Source organism: Mustelus asterias, unplaced genomic scaffold, assembly GCF_964213995.1.
Source record: "Mustelus asterias unplaced genomic scaffold, sMusAst1.hap1.1 HAP1_SCAFFOLD_77, whole genome shotgun sequence".
Lineage (NCBI taxonomy): Eukaryota > Metazoa > Chordata > Chondrichthyes > Carcharhiniformes > Triakidae > Mustelus > Mustelus asterias.
Window position 1 is genome coordinate 440,183 of NW_027590136.1, and position 13,410 is coordinate 453,592.

At 44.5% G+C, this 13,410-nt stretch overlaps 1 protein-coding gene across 1 annotated transcript in view; it reads right to left on the bottom strand.

The window, feature by feature from the left end:
* Window positions 1-11,312: 11,312 nt before the first annotated feature.
* Window positions 11,313-13,410, bottom strand: part of LOC144483747 (uncharacterized) — a 45,030-nt gene continuing 42,932 nt past the window's right edge. Inside the window, exon 6 of the mRNA XM_078202284.1 lies at window positions 11,313-11,750. Coding sequence (XP_078058410.1) covers window positions 11,391-11,750 — 360 coding nt within the window. The 3' untranslated portion in view covers window positions 11,313-11,390. The remainder of the gene's footprint in view (window positions 11,751-13,410) is intronic.

Here is a 13,410-nt window from a genome sequence, read left to right on the forward strand (position 1 = left end):
AGAGCAGGTGAATGGTTTCTCCCCAGTGTGAACTCGCTGGTGTGTCTGCAGGTGGGATAATTGAGTGAATCCCTTTAGAGACTGAGAGCAACTGAACAGCTTCTCCCCAGTGTGAACTCGCTGATGTGTCTGCAGGGCGGATGACTGAGTGAATCCCTCCCCACACTGAGAGCAGGTGAATGGTCTCTCCCTGGTGTGAACTCGCTGGTGTCCTCGCAGGCTGGATAAGTCAGTGAATCCCTTCCCACACACAGAGCGGGTGAACGGTCTCTCCCCAGTGTGAACTCGCTGGTGTGTTCGCAAGTGGGATGTCTGAGTGAATCTCTTCCCACACTGAGAGCAGGTGAACGGTCTCTCGCCAGAATGAACTTGCTGATGTGTCTGCAGGCTGGATAACCAAGTGAAACCCTCCCCACAGTGAGAGTAGGTGAAAGGCCTCTCCCCAGTGTGAACTCGCTGGTGTGTCCGCAGATTCGATAACTGACTGAATCCCTTGCCACAGACACAGCAAGTGAATGGCATCTCCCCAGTGTGACTGCGCCGATGAGCTTCCTGCTGAGATGGGGATATGAATCCCTTCCCACAGTCCCCACATTTCCACGGTTTCTCCATGATGCGGGTATCCTTGTGACTCTCCAGGTTAAACAATCAGTTAAATCTCACACAGAACACGGGTACAGTCTCTCCCCGCTGTGAATGCTGCGATGTATTTTCAGGCAGTGTAACTGGTTAAAGCTCTTACCACTCTCAGTGCATTGGAACACTCTCACTCGGGTGTATCTGTGCCTTGGTGCTTTTCCAGTCACACAAATGATTAAAGTTTTTGAAGCAGACAGAACAGGAAAACATTTCTCCTTCGAGAATCAAAGATCGATATATTCAGATCCCGATGAATTGAGTGAGGATGTCAGATGTTGATGTGACATTAGGTTTGAGATTTCTGTCTGTAAATCCTCCCCTTCCAATATCCTGTAAAAGGAGTTTACAGAAGTGATCAGTGTCAGTACAGGATAGAAATTCAGAACAATTCTAGTTTCTCTGGAACATTCTTTCCTCTCTCATTCTCCAAAGCTGTAAATCTCCATCCCACTCACTCTCCCTCCATTCTCACTCTGCTGTATCTAATATTCACCCTCCCAATTCTCCTGAAGGTGCTGATTGAGGCTGATTGACAGATCCATGCTCACTGCTTCCTGTTCTGGACACACACAGCTGGAAATCTCCATGCAGGCTGCAGCCTAACAGAAATATGGCTACATTCCTCGACTAAAAATGTTTTAAATGGATTGTTTCAGTGAGTGAAGATACAGGGGGTTGTGACTGATGATGATATTGAACTTGCTGCCAACGTGGGTGATCATAGAGTTTTACAGCATGGAAAGAGGCCCTTCGGCCCATCGCGTTTGTGCTGGCCATCAAGGACTGTTCTATTCCAATCCCATTTTCCACTCTGTGTGCGTAACCTTGTACGCTATGGCATTTCAAAAGCTTAACTAAATTCTTCTTAAATGTTGTGAAGGTTCCCACCTCTACCATCCTTTCAGGCAGTGAGTTCCAGATTCCCTCCACCCTCTGGGTCAAAAGATTTCTCCTCACTTCTCCTATAAACCTCCTGCTGCTGAAATTAAATCCATGCCCCTGGTTATTGACCCCTCAACTAAAGAGAAAAGTTCCTTCCTGTCCCCCCTATCTGTGCCCCTCAAAATTTTATACACCTCAATCAGGTCCCCCTCACCCTTCCCTGCTCCAAGAAAAAGAATGCCAGCCTATCCAGCCTCTCCTCATAGCTGAAACACTCCAGCCCAGCCAACACCCTGGGGAATTTCCTCTGCACCTTCCCAAGTGCAATTACATCCTTCCTATAGTGTGGCGACCAGAACTGCACACAGTACTCCAGCTGTGGCCTATCCAGTGTTTTATACAGCTCCATCATAACCTCCCTGCCCTTATATTCAATGATGTGGAGATGCCGGCGTTGGACTGGGGTAAACACAGTAAGAGTTTTAACAACACCAGGTTAAAGTCCAACAGGTTTATTTGGTAGCAAATGCCATTAGCTTTCAGAGTGCTGCTCCTTCGTCAGATGGAGTGGATATCTGCTCTCAAACAGGGCATACAGAGGCACAAAATCAAGTTACAGAATACTGATTAGAATGTGAATCTCTACAGCCATATATTCAATGCCTTGGTTAATAAAGGCAAGTATTCCATGTGACTTCTGAACCACTTTATGTAACTGTCCTAATGTCTTCAGAGATCTATGGACATGCACACCAAGGTCCCTCTGATCCTCTGTACTTCCTAGGATCTGACCATTCATTGTGCATTCCGTTACCTTGCTCGTCCTCCAAAAATTACCTAAACTTTTCAGGGTTGAATTCCACTTGCCACTGTTCTGCCCATCTAACTAAAGTTTTAAGGTTTATTTTCTAGTGTCACAAGTAGGCTTACATTAACACTGCAGTGAAGTTACTGTGAAAATCCCTGAGTCTTTGTGCCCTGTTTGTGAACAGAACTCCCACTCACCTGATGAAGGAGCAGCACTCCAAAAGCAAGTGGCTTTTGCTGCCAAATAAACTTGTTGGACTTTAACCTGGTGTTGTGAGACTTCTTACCGTGTTTACCCCAGTCCAACGTCAGCATCTCCACATCATAACTGAAGCATAACATCCTCTTTCCTATGTTCAATTTCCCTCGTAATAAAGGATAGCATTCCATTTGTAAAAACATTGATTTATTTAAACGAAGATTTATAGGGTTCACTTGTTTACAATAACCTCCCTAATCATAAATCACACCAGGTTCCAGTGACTTAACCAAATGGCAAGAAAGAACACTTTAAATGGTGAATTCGGGAAGTTTATTAACGATTAAAAATGTAACAAGAGAGAAGGATAAAAAAAGCAAAGAATCTATTAACAGTAAAAGGAGAAAGCTTAACTTGAACAATTGAACAGACTTTTCTCCATCCTTCTCAGACCAGGACAAAAAGTGACCGCTCTGAAAACATGGATAACTTGTAAAATCAACAGCTTTCAACACCTCTCTGTCGGGCACAGTGGTTAGCACGGCTGCCTCACAGCGCCAGGGACCGGCTTGGGTCACTGTCTGTGCAGAGTCGGCATATTCTGCCCCAGTCTGTGTGGATTTCTCCCACAGACCGAAGGACTTGCTGGTTAGGTACAATGAGCACACTAAATTCTCCCTCAGTTTACCCGAACAGGCGCCAGAGTGTGGTGACTGGGGGCTTTTCAGAGTAACTTCATTGCAGTATGAATGTGTGACATGAATAAATAAACTTTAAAAAGCCTTAAACTTTTAAAAACTTCTATCAAATTGGTTTCTTGAATCCCCTTTTTTATACTTTCAAAATGTAGAAAGCCCAGCTCAGCCAATTGTTGGGAATTAGCCAATTGGTCTATAACTTGTCAATAATGAAACTGGTTTGGTTTTTAGCTAGTTGCACACATTGTCTGAATTTTACTACAATTCTTTCTCTCAAACGATATCTCTTAGCTTGGGGTTGCCTGAGTGTCGACCAATAATTGGTTAACATCAGTCATTCACTGTTGAGACATCTTGAACAGGAGCTGATTCATTCCCTCCAGTCAAGGTTAACAAAATATTAAAGTTTATTTATTAGTGTCACCAGTAGGCTTACGTTAACACTGCAATGAAGTTACTGTGAAAATCCCTAAGTTGCCACACTTTGGCGTCTGATCGGTTACACTGATTGAGAATTTAACATGGCTAATGTACCTAACCCGCACGTCTTTTGGACTGTGGGAGGAAACTGGAGCACCCGGAGGAAACCCACGCAGACATGGGGAGAACGTGCAGACTCCGCATAGTCACCCAAGCTGGGAATTGAACCCAGGTCCCTGGCACTGTGAGGCAGCAGTGCTAACCACTGTGGCACCGTGCCACGCTAACAAGTCTTGTTGTCTGTTTTTTTTTATTCTGTTAGCCTCAGAAGGGAACATTTTATAATTCCCACAGCTTTTTAAACATTCTTTATATCTTTATAATTCTAAACGTGAAACTTTTGTGTTCAAATTTACATTTCCAGCCTAACATCTGTATTAATGAATTATTTATTCTTTAATTGTCTCTCAATTCAGGCTGTCCATTTAACTAATCTCCTGCTTTCCAAATGTGGGAACTTCACTCCACAAATAAGGTCGTCAAATGCATTGTTAAAAGCAGGATGTTCTTTATATAAATAAATAACAAAGTTTAAAAATCATTGGCAAACAAAAGGAAACAGGAGCATTGGAGCCAGCCTGGACTTGCAGACTGAAACCCCGCCCAAAGCCCGCACGTGCTCAGAAGGGAGAGAGGCTGAGAAGAACACTGTAACACTTCTCCTCCCCTTAAATTTCAATCCCCCATTCGAACAGAAATACAACAAAGTAATGTCTTTAACAATACGGAAGTTTGTCAGGAGCTTTGTGGTTGCATTGCGACCTGTACAATACCACTGGTAAATCTTGTAATGGTGTTTCTGGAATGGGAGGTGAAGAGGTAGTTTGAGAATCTGTACATGAACATTCCTCTTCCACTCCCACAGCAGAGTCAACTGGCAAAGCTGGAACCATTTCCTGGTGAACATCCACAGCAGCATGACCCTCTGCCATGTTCTCAGTAATGGTTGCTGACTCTGAAACTGTTCCTGACTCGGGGTCACACCACAAGCGAATATGGTCTTGGTGTCTGCGAACAACTCTTCCGTTTTACAGTCTCACCACCCAAGATACTGGACCACTTTGGTTTAAAATTATTCCCGGTAACCACCCTTGGTTACTCCCAAAGTTTCTGATGTAAACCTGATCACCCGGTTTGAACTGCCTCTCTTTGGCGCGGTAGTCGTGTCCCTCCTTCTGCTTCTCTTGTCTCCTGCTCACTTTTGCTCTGAGATCTGGATGAAGCAGATCCAGATGAGACTTCAGCCTTTTACCTAAAAATTCCACAGGAGAGAGTCCGGTTGTGGATTGTGGTGTGATGCGAAACTGGAACAAAAATCTTGAGAGCTTGTTCTTAAAGTATCGCCTGCCATTCTCTTCAATCGCTCCTTCAGAGTTTGAACAGCTCTTTCTGAGAGACCATTTGTAGCCAGAAGAAACGGTGCAGTACGCACATGGCGTAGACCATTCCTTTACAGGAATTCCTGAAACACCTCACTTGTAAACAGAGTGTCGTTATCTGAAACAAGCCAATCTGGTAACCCAGGGCTTGTGAAAATTTGACAGAGCTTCTCTATTGTCACAGGAGCTGGAATATTACTCATGATCTGTGCTTCCAACCATTTTGAATGCACATTTACAATGACCAAACAGATGTGATTTATGAAAGGCGGGGGGCCACATTTAGTCTGGACCACGGCCGATCAGGCCACTCCCAAGGATGAAGTGGGAATGTACCCAGTGTGTTGTGCCTGATTCAATCGACAAACAGTTTATTGAGTTACGCCAGCGGGGAGAAGCCACAGGGGCTGACCATGTGCAACTCCACCCAACAAAGAATATCATCAATTCTTATCCAGTTACTCAGACCATCCTGGCTGGACACAATCCAATCAAAATGGTGATAGATTACATACATTATAGGTTCAATCAAAGTAGTAACTGGGCATTATGGGGCTTTGTGATCATCTCATGGACAGGTGCCCCCATCATGATGCTTTCCAGACCCCCCTTGGGGGGGGGGGGGGTCTTTCTTAGGCTTTCTTTGTACATAGACTCCCTTAGTTAGAAATGGGGTGGATTACAAGTTCTCAAATGGCCGTCAGCACTCTTCCTTTGTTTTAATCTAATGACCACATGGTCTGGGAACATTTCTATTTAATACTCTTTTTAAACTCTTCTTCAGGATCCAATTCCAGAATTTTCCTTTTCTTTGTGTTACTTGCGTCAGGAATAAATCTTTGGACCTGACAGGAAGTTTAACCCAAGATCAATCCAACACAGGATTGGTCAGAATCATTTCACATGTGTCAAATTTTAAATAACCATTACAAATTAAAACTCTCATTCTCACATGGGTGAATTGTATCCGGATTAAAATTCCCACATGTTTAATAAAATATCCTGGAATCCTGTCTCTGGCCAGTAAATATGGCTCCAGGTTCATAACTTCTGAACAAAAAAGTTTTATTGATCACACTTCCTTTTTTAAAAATCTGTTTGATTTAAATCACAGACAGAAAACCTCAAAACTTGAAGTGTTCAACCCACAAATATCATCCACACACAAACAGAGAAACTTTAATTAAAGACTCAAGGTAAGGTTAATTCTCCAGAAAGATAAACCTTAACAAATGTAGCCCAAAACAATGATAAAACATATCTACAAACATCCACATAAAACAAACAAAACACACAGATTCTCACAGCTCGTAAATTTCAACCAATGAATCCTCAGCATTCTCTCTCGCAGCTATAGCTTTTTAAAGCGACAGAGCACTACAAACTCACAACTCCTTGATTGAAATAAGATACAAGATCCTTCATTATAACTTCACCTTTTTTAAGCCAACTTACAAGGATTGATTTAGAGGCAACATCTTTGTTGATTTAAATTCCCAACACGTTACACCCAAACACCGGCAAAATCTTTGTTCTTTATCTGGGGATAAAACTCTCAGTTATTCCAAATTCCTCCAGGCGATGCTTAATATTTCCGCATTTAACTTATTCCCAGAAATCTTCAATTATAAACTAAAATAGACACATGAATTTCCGGGCAGTCACAGGAATATGGTCAAGATAGTCCAGTCCCACAATGCCTCACATTCAATCTGCAGTCCTTCAATTATAACACAATATGTGGCTGTATGTAGCTGCCTCGGCCATGGTCAACCCCAACCCCAAGGGTGCCTTCTTGAACTCCTGCAATGCCTGAGGTGTACGTACACCCACAGTGCTGTTAGGAAGGGACTTCCAGTTACTGAGAGAGACAAGAGATGAAATTGCTGGGCCTCTAACAGAAATCTTAGTTTCTTCATTGGACACAGGTGAGGTCCCAGAGGATTGGAGGATAGCAAATGTGGTCCCGTTATTTAAGAAGGGTAGCAAGGATAATCCGGGCAATTATAGGCCAGTGAGCTTGATGTCCATGTCGGGAAATTGTTGGAGAAGATTCTTAGAGATAGGATCTATACACATTTAGAACTGAATAATCTCATGAGCGATAGACAACATGGTTTTGTACGAGGGAGGCCATGCCTCACAAATTTAGTTGAGTTTTTTGAGGAGGTGACAAAAATGATTGATGAGGGAAGGGCCGTGGATGTCGTCTACATGGATTTTAGTAAAGCATTTGACAAGGTCCCTCATGGCAGGCTGGTGCAAAAGGTTAAATCTCACGGGATCAAAGGTGAACTAGCGACATGGGTGCAGAACTAGTTTGGCCATAGAAGACAGAGGGTAGCAGTGGAGGGGTCTTTTTCTGATTGGAGGTCTGTGACTAGTGGTGTTCCACAGGGCTGTGTACTGGGACCTCTGCTGTTTGTGATATACATAAATGATTTGGAAGAAGATGTAGCAAGTCTGATTAGTAAGTTTGCGGATGACACAAAGATTGCTGGGGTTGCGGATAGTGATGAACATTGCCAGAGAATACAGCAGGATATAGATAATCTGGGAAATTGGGCGGAGAAATGGCAGATGGAATTTAATCCAGATAAATGCGAACTGATGCATTTTGGTAGATCTAATGCAGGGGGGAGCTATACAATAAATGGCAGAACCATCAGGAGTATAGACACACAGAGGGATCTTGGTGTGCAAGTCCACGATCCTTAAAGGTGGCAGCACAGGTGGAAAAGGTGGTGAAGAAGGCATATGGCATGCCTGCCTTTATTGGGGCATAGAGTATAAAAGTTGGGGTCTGATGTTGCAGATGTATAGAACGTTTTAAATCACAGACAGAAAACTTCAAAGCTTGAAGCGTTCAACCCACAAATATCATCCATACACAGAGAAACTTAGCATGTGCTTCACAACAACAATAACCAAAATTAATTACTTAAGCGTTCTTGTGATCCTGTTTTTAAACTTCCAAAAATGCCTTTAATTAAAGACTCAAGGTAAGGTTAATTCTCCAGAAAGATAAACCTTAACAAATGTAGCCCAAAACAATGATAAAACATTTTGGTAAATCTAATGCAGGGGCGAGTTATACAATAAATGGCAGAACCATCAGGAGTACAGACACGCAGAGGGACCTGGGTGTGCAAGTCCACAGATCCTTAAAGGTGGCAGAATAGGTGGAAAAGGTGGTGAAGAAGGCATATGGCATGCTTGCCTTTATTGGACAGGGCACAGAGTATAAAAGTTAGCATATGATGTTGCAGTTATATCGAACGTTGGTTAGGCAACATTTGGAATTCTGCGTCCAGTTCTGGTCGCCACATTACCAGAAGGACGTGGAAGCTTTGGAGAGAGTGCAGAAAAGGTTTACCAGGATGTTGCCTGGTATGGAGGGTATTCGCTATGAGGAGAGATTGAGTAAACTAGGGTTGTTCTCCCTGGAAAGACGGAGGTTGAGGGGCGACCTAATAGAAGTTTATAACATTATAATGCTGCAGATAATGCTGCAGCTTTATAGGACCCTGGTTAGACCCCACTTGGAGTACTGCGCGCAGTTCTGGTCACCTCATTACAGGAAAGATGTTGAAGCCATTGAAAGGGTGCAGAGGAGATTTACAAGGATGTTGCCTGGATTGGGGGGCATGCCTTATGAGGATAGGTTGAGGGAGCTTGGTCTCTTCTCCCTGGAGAGACGAAGGATGAGAGGTGACCTGATAGAGGTTTACAAGATGTTGAGAGGTCTGGATAGGGTAGACTCTCAGAGGCTATTTCCAAGGGCTGAAATGGTTGCTACGAGAGGACACAGGTTTAAGGTGCTGGGGGATAGGTACAGAGGAGATGTCAGGGGTAAGTTTTTCACTCAGAGGGTGGTGGGTGAGTGGAATCGGCTGACGTCGGTGGTGGTGGAGGCAAACTCGTTGGGGTCTTTTAAGAGACTTCTGGATGAGTACATGGGATTTAATGGGATTGAGGGCTATAGATAAGCCTAGAGGTAGGGATATGATCAGCGCAACTTGTGGGCCGAAGGGCCTGTTTGTGCTGTGGCTTTCTATGTACTATGTTCTAACATTATGAAGGGCACAGATAGGGTGAACAGTTGGAAGTTTTTTCCCAGGTCAGAAATGACAAACACAAGGGGTCACAAGTTCAAGGGAAGGGGGGTAAGGTTCAATACAGATATGCGGGAGATCTATTTTACACAGAGGATGGTGGGGACCTGGAATGCACTACCAAGCAAGGTGGTTGAGGCAGACACGCTGGGATCATTTAAGACTTATCTAGATAGCCACACGAACAGACTGGGAATAGAGGGATACAAACGGATGGTCTAGTTAGGAACACATGATCGGTGCAGGCTTGGAGGGCCGAAGGGCCTGTTCCTGTGCTGTATTGTTCTCTGTACATATTCCAGACTTTCACTAGACTGTAGATGGATACCAGATTGATATATTCCATTCAACCACACCCAAGGTGAGTTATTCCAATTCCTTTATTGTCCAGGACAATATATTCACAATATCTTTAAAACAGAAATTAAAATTCCCATTTCATTTCAGACAGTAACATATTCTGTTGGTTTGTTCTTTATTGTCGATGTCAGGCTGGGGTTGTTCTCCTTGGAGCAAAGGAGGTTGAGGGGAGATTTGATAGAGGTGGACAAGATTCTGACAGGTTTAGATAAGGCGGACAAAGAAAAGCTGTTCCCATGAGCTGAAGGGACAAGGACGAGGGGGACACAGATTTCTTGTTTTGGGCCAGAGGTGCGTGGGGGGGAGGCGGGGAGGGGGGGGGAGTGGGCGGGGAGGGGGGGCTAGTGGCAGGGAGAGGGGGGGTTGGGGGGGGGTGGGGTTGCGGGGAGGGGAGATGTGAGGAAGAATATTCTGATGCAGCGAATGGTAATGACCTGAAACTCGCTGCCTACGAGGGTGGAGGAAGTGGAGACAATAAACAATTAAAAGGGAAATTGGATGGGCATTTGGGATGTTCCAAACAGAACGAAGAACAAAGAAAATTACAGCACAGAAACAAGCCCTTTGGCCCTCCAAGCCTGTAGCAACCATGCTGCCCGTCTGAACTAAAACCCCCTACCTTTCCGGGGACCATATCTCTCTATTCCTATGCTATTCATATATTTGTCAAGACACATCTTAAAAGTCACTATCGTATCAGCTTCCACTACCTTCCCCGGCAACGAGTTCCAGGCACCCACCACCCTCTGTGTAAAAAATCTGCCTTGTACATCTCCTTTAAACCTTGCCCCTCACACCTTAAACCTATGCCCCTCATAATTGACTCTTCCACCCTGGGAAAAAGCTTCTGACTATCCACTCTGTCCATGCCCCTCATAATCTTGTAGACTTCTATCAGGTCGCCCCCCTCAACCTCTGTCGTTCCAGTGAGCACAAACCAAGTTTCCCCAACCTCTCCTCATAGCTAATGCCCTCCACACCAGGCAACATCCTGATAAATATTTTCCGTACCCTCTCCAAAGCCTCCACATCCTTCTGGTAGTGTGGTGACCAGAATTGAACACCAGATTCCAAGTGCGGTCTAACTAAGGCTCTATAAAGCTGCAACATGACTTGCCAATTTTGAAACTCAATGCCCCGGCCGATGAAGGCAAGCATGCCGTATGCCTTCTTGATTATCTTCTCCACCTGCATTGCCACTTTCAATGACCTGTGTACCTGTACACCCAGATCCCTCTGCCTATCAATACTCTTAAGGGTTCTGCCATTTACTGTATATTTCCCATCTGTATTAGACATCCCAAAATGCATTACCTCACATTTGTCCGGATTAAACTTCATCTGCCATCTCTCCTTCAAGTCTCCAACTGATCTATATCCTGCTGTATCCTCTGCCGGTCCCCATCGCTATCCGCAATTCCACCAACCTTTGTGTCAGCCACAAACTTACCAATCAAACCAGTTACATTTTCCTCCAAATCATTTATATATATTACAAACAGCAAAAGTCCCAGCACTGATCGCTGAGGAATGTCACTTGTCACAGCCCTCCATTCAGAAATGTACCTTTGCACTGCCAACCTCTGTTTTCTTCTGACTAAATATCTCTAAGCTTCCTAACACCCTGTCACTCTGTGATCCTTGTGACATTTGAAACCAGGTATTTTCAAAAAGACTCAAAGAGCATCAGCCCACTGGAGGCTGAGACTGGCCAGTTCAGCAGAAAGAAACCCTCTGACCCTTCCCATTGACCAACTGTGAGAATGAACAAAATGCAGTCCTGGATGCAACTGAGAGCAGAAACAATAACAGCAGAATCCAACCCCTGGAATCACTCGTGAACTTGCTGGTGTCTCAGCAGCTGGGATGAAACTGTGAATCCCTTCCCACACTGAGGGCAGGTGAATGGTTTCTCCCCAGTGTGAACTCGCTGGTGTGTCTGCAGATTGGATAAATATGTGAATCCCTTCCCACACTGAGAACAGGTGAACGGTCTCTCCCCAGTGTGAACTCGTTCGTGTATCCGCAGGTTGGATGACTGAGTGAATCCCTTCCCACATTGAGAGCAGGTGAATGGCCTCTCCCCAGTGTGAATGCGTTGGTGTCTCTGCAGGTGGGATAACCGAGTGAATCCCTCCCCACACTGAGAGCAGGTAAATGGCCTCTCTCCAGTGTGAACTCGCTGGTGTGTCTGCAGATTGGATAAACCAGTGAATCCCTTCCCACATTGAGAGCAGGTGAATGGCCTCTCCCCAGTGTGAACTCGTTCGTGTGTCCGCAGGTGGGATAACTGAGTGAATCCCTTCCCACATTGAGAGCAGGTGAACGGCCTCTCCCCAGTGTGGCTGCGCCGATGAGCTTCCAGCTCAGATGGGGTTCTGCATCTCTTCCCACAGTCCGCACATTTCCATGGTTTCTCCATGGTGCAGGTGTCCTTACCTCTCTCTTGGGTGGACAATTCGTTGAAACTTCGTCCACACACAGAACAAGATTACAGTCTCTCCCCGCTGTGAATGGTGTGATATTTATTCAGACTGTGTAACTGGTTAAAGCTCTTTAGTCAGTGCATTGGAACACTCTCACTCAAGTGTGGCAGTGTGTTGATGCTTTTTCACTCACACTGACATTACAAACCTTTTCAAATCGACAGACTGGGACAATCATTTCTCCTTCTGGATTCAAAGTCCGATGATATTGAGGTCCCAAGGAATATGACTCTGTCAGATCTAGACGTGACGTTTGAGATTTCGGCCTGTGATTCCTCTTTCAATATCCTGTAAAATGAGTTTCCAAAAGTCATCAGTGTCAGTACAGGATAGAAATTCAGAACAGACAATTTCTATGGAACATTCTTTCTTCTCTCATTCCCCAAAAGCTGTAAATCTCCATCCCACACACTCTCTCCCCATTCTCAGCAGGTGTGGCAGCATCTGTATGGAGAGAAAAGAACTGATGTTTCAGAGCTTTGACAAAGGGTCATCGAGACAAGAAACATCAGCTCTTTTCTCTCCTTACAGATGCTGCCAGACCTGCTCAGATTTTCCAGCAGTTTCTCTCTTGGTTTCAGATTCCAGCATCCGCAGTAATTTGCTTTCATAAGGCTGCAGATACCTCCTCCCAAGTAACATGTGTGTGCCCAAGACATCACCACTTGTTTCCCTTATTTCTTTAGCACCCATGGTGCTCTCCGCAGTAAACACAGAGGAGAAGTATTCATTAAAAATCTCACCCATCTCCTGTGGCTCCACACACAGATGGCCATACTGATTTTTAAGGGGATCTATTCTCTCTCGAGCCACCCTTTTACTCTTGATATAGCGATAGAACCTCTTGGAATTTTCTTTAATCTTACCTGCTAGATCCATATCATACCCTCTTTTTGTCCTCCTGATTTCCCTCTTCAGTATTTTCTTACACTTTTTATAGTCAGAGTGATTCACTTGTCCCCGATTGCCTAAACCCAATGTCTGCTTCCTTCTTTTACCTGACCAGAGCCTCAATGTCCCTTGTCTGCCAGATATCCCTAAATTTACCATTCTTTCCCTGCATCTGAACAGGAATATACTGCCCCTGGACTCTTGATATCACACTTTTAAAACCTCCCATTTGCCAGTCATTCCTTTCCCTTCAAACAAACTCATCTAATCGACATCTCCTCGATCCTGCCTAATGCCCACAAAAGTGGCCCTGCTCCAGTTTAGGGCCCTGACCTGTGGACCTGTCCTATCTTTTTCCAGAACTATTTTGAAACTATTGGTGCTCCCAATAGTGCTCCCTGACTGACACTTCAGACACTTGCTCAACCTCATTTCTTAACTGTCTAATAGAAAGTGAGTCCAGGAATTGATAAT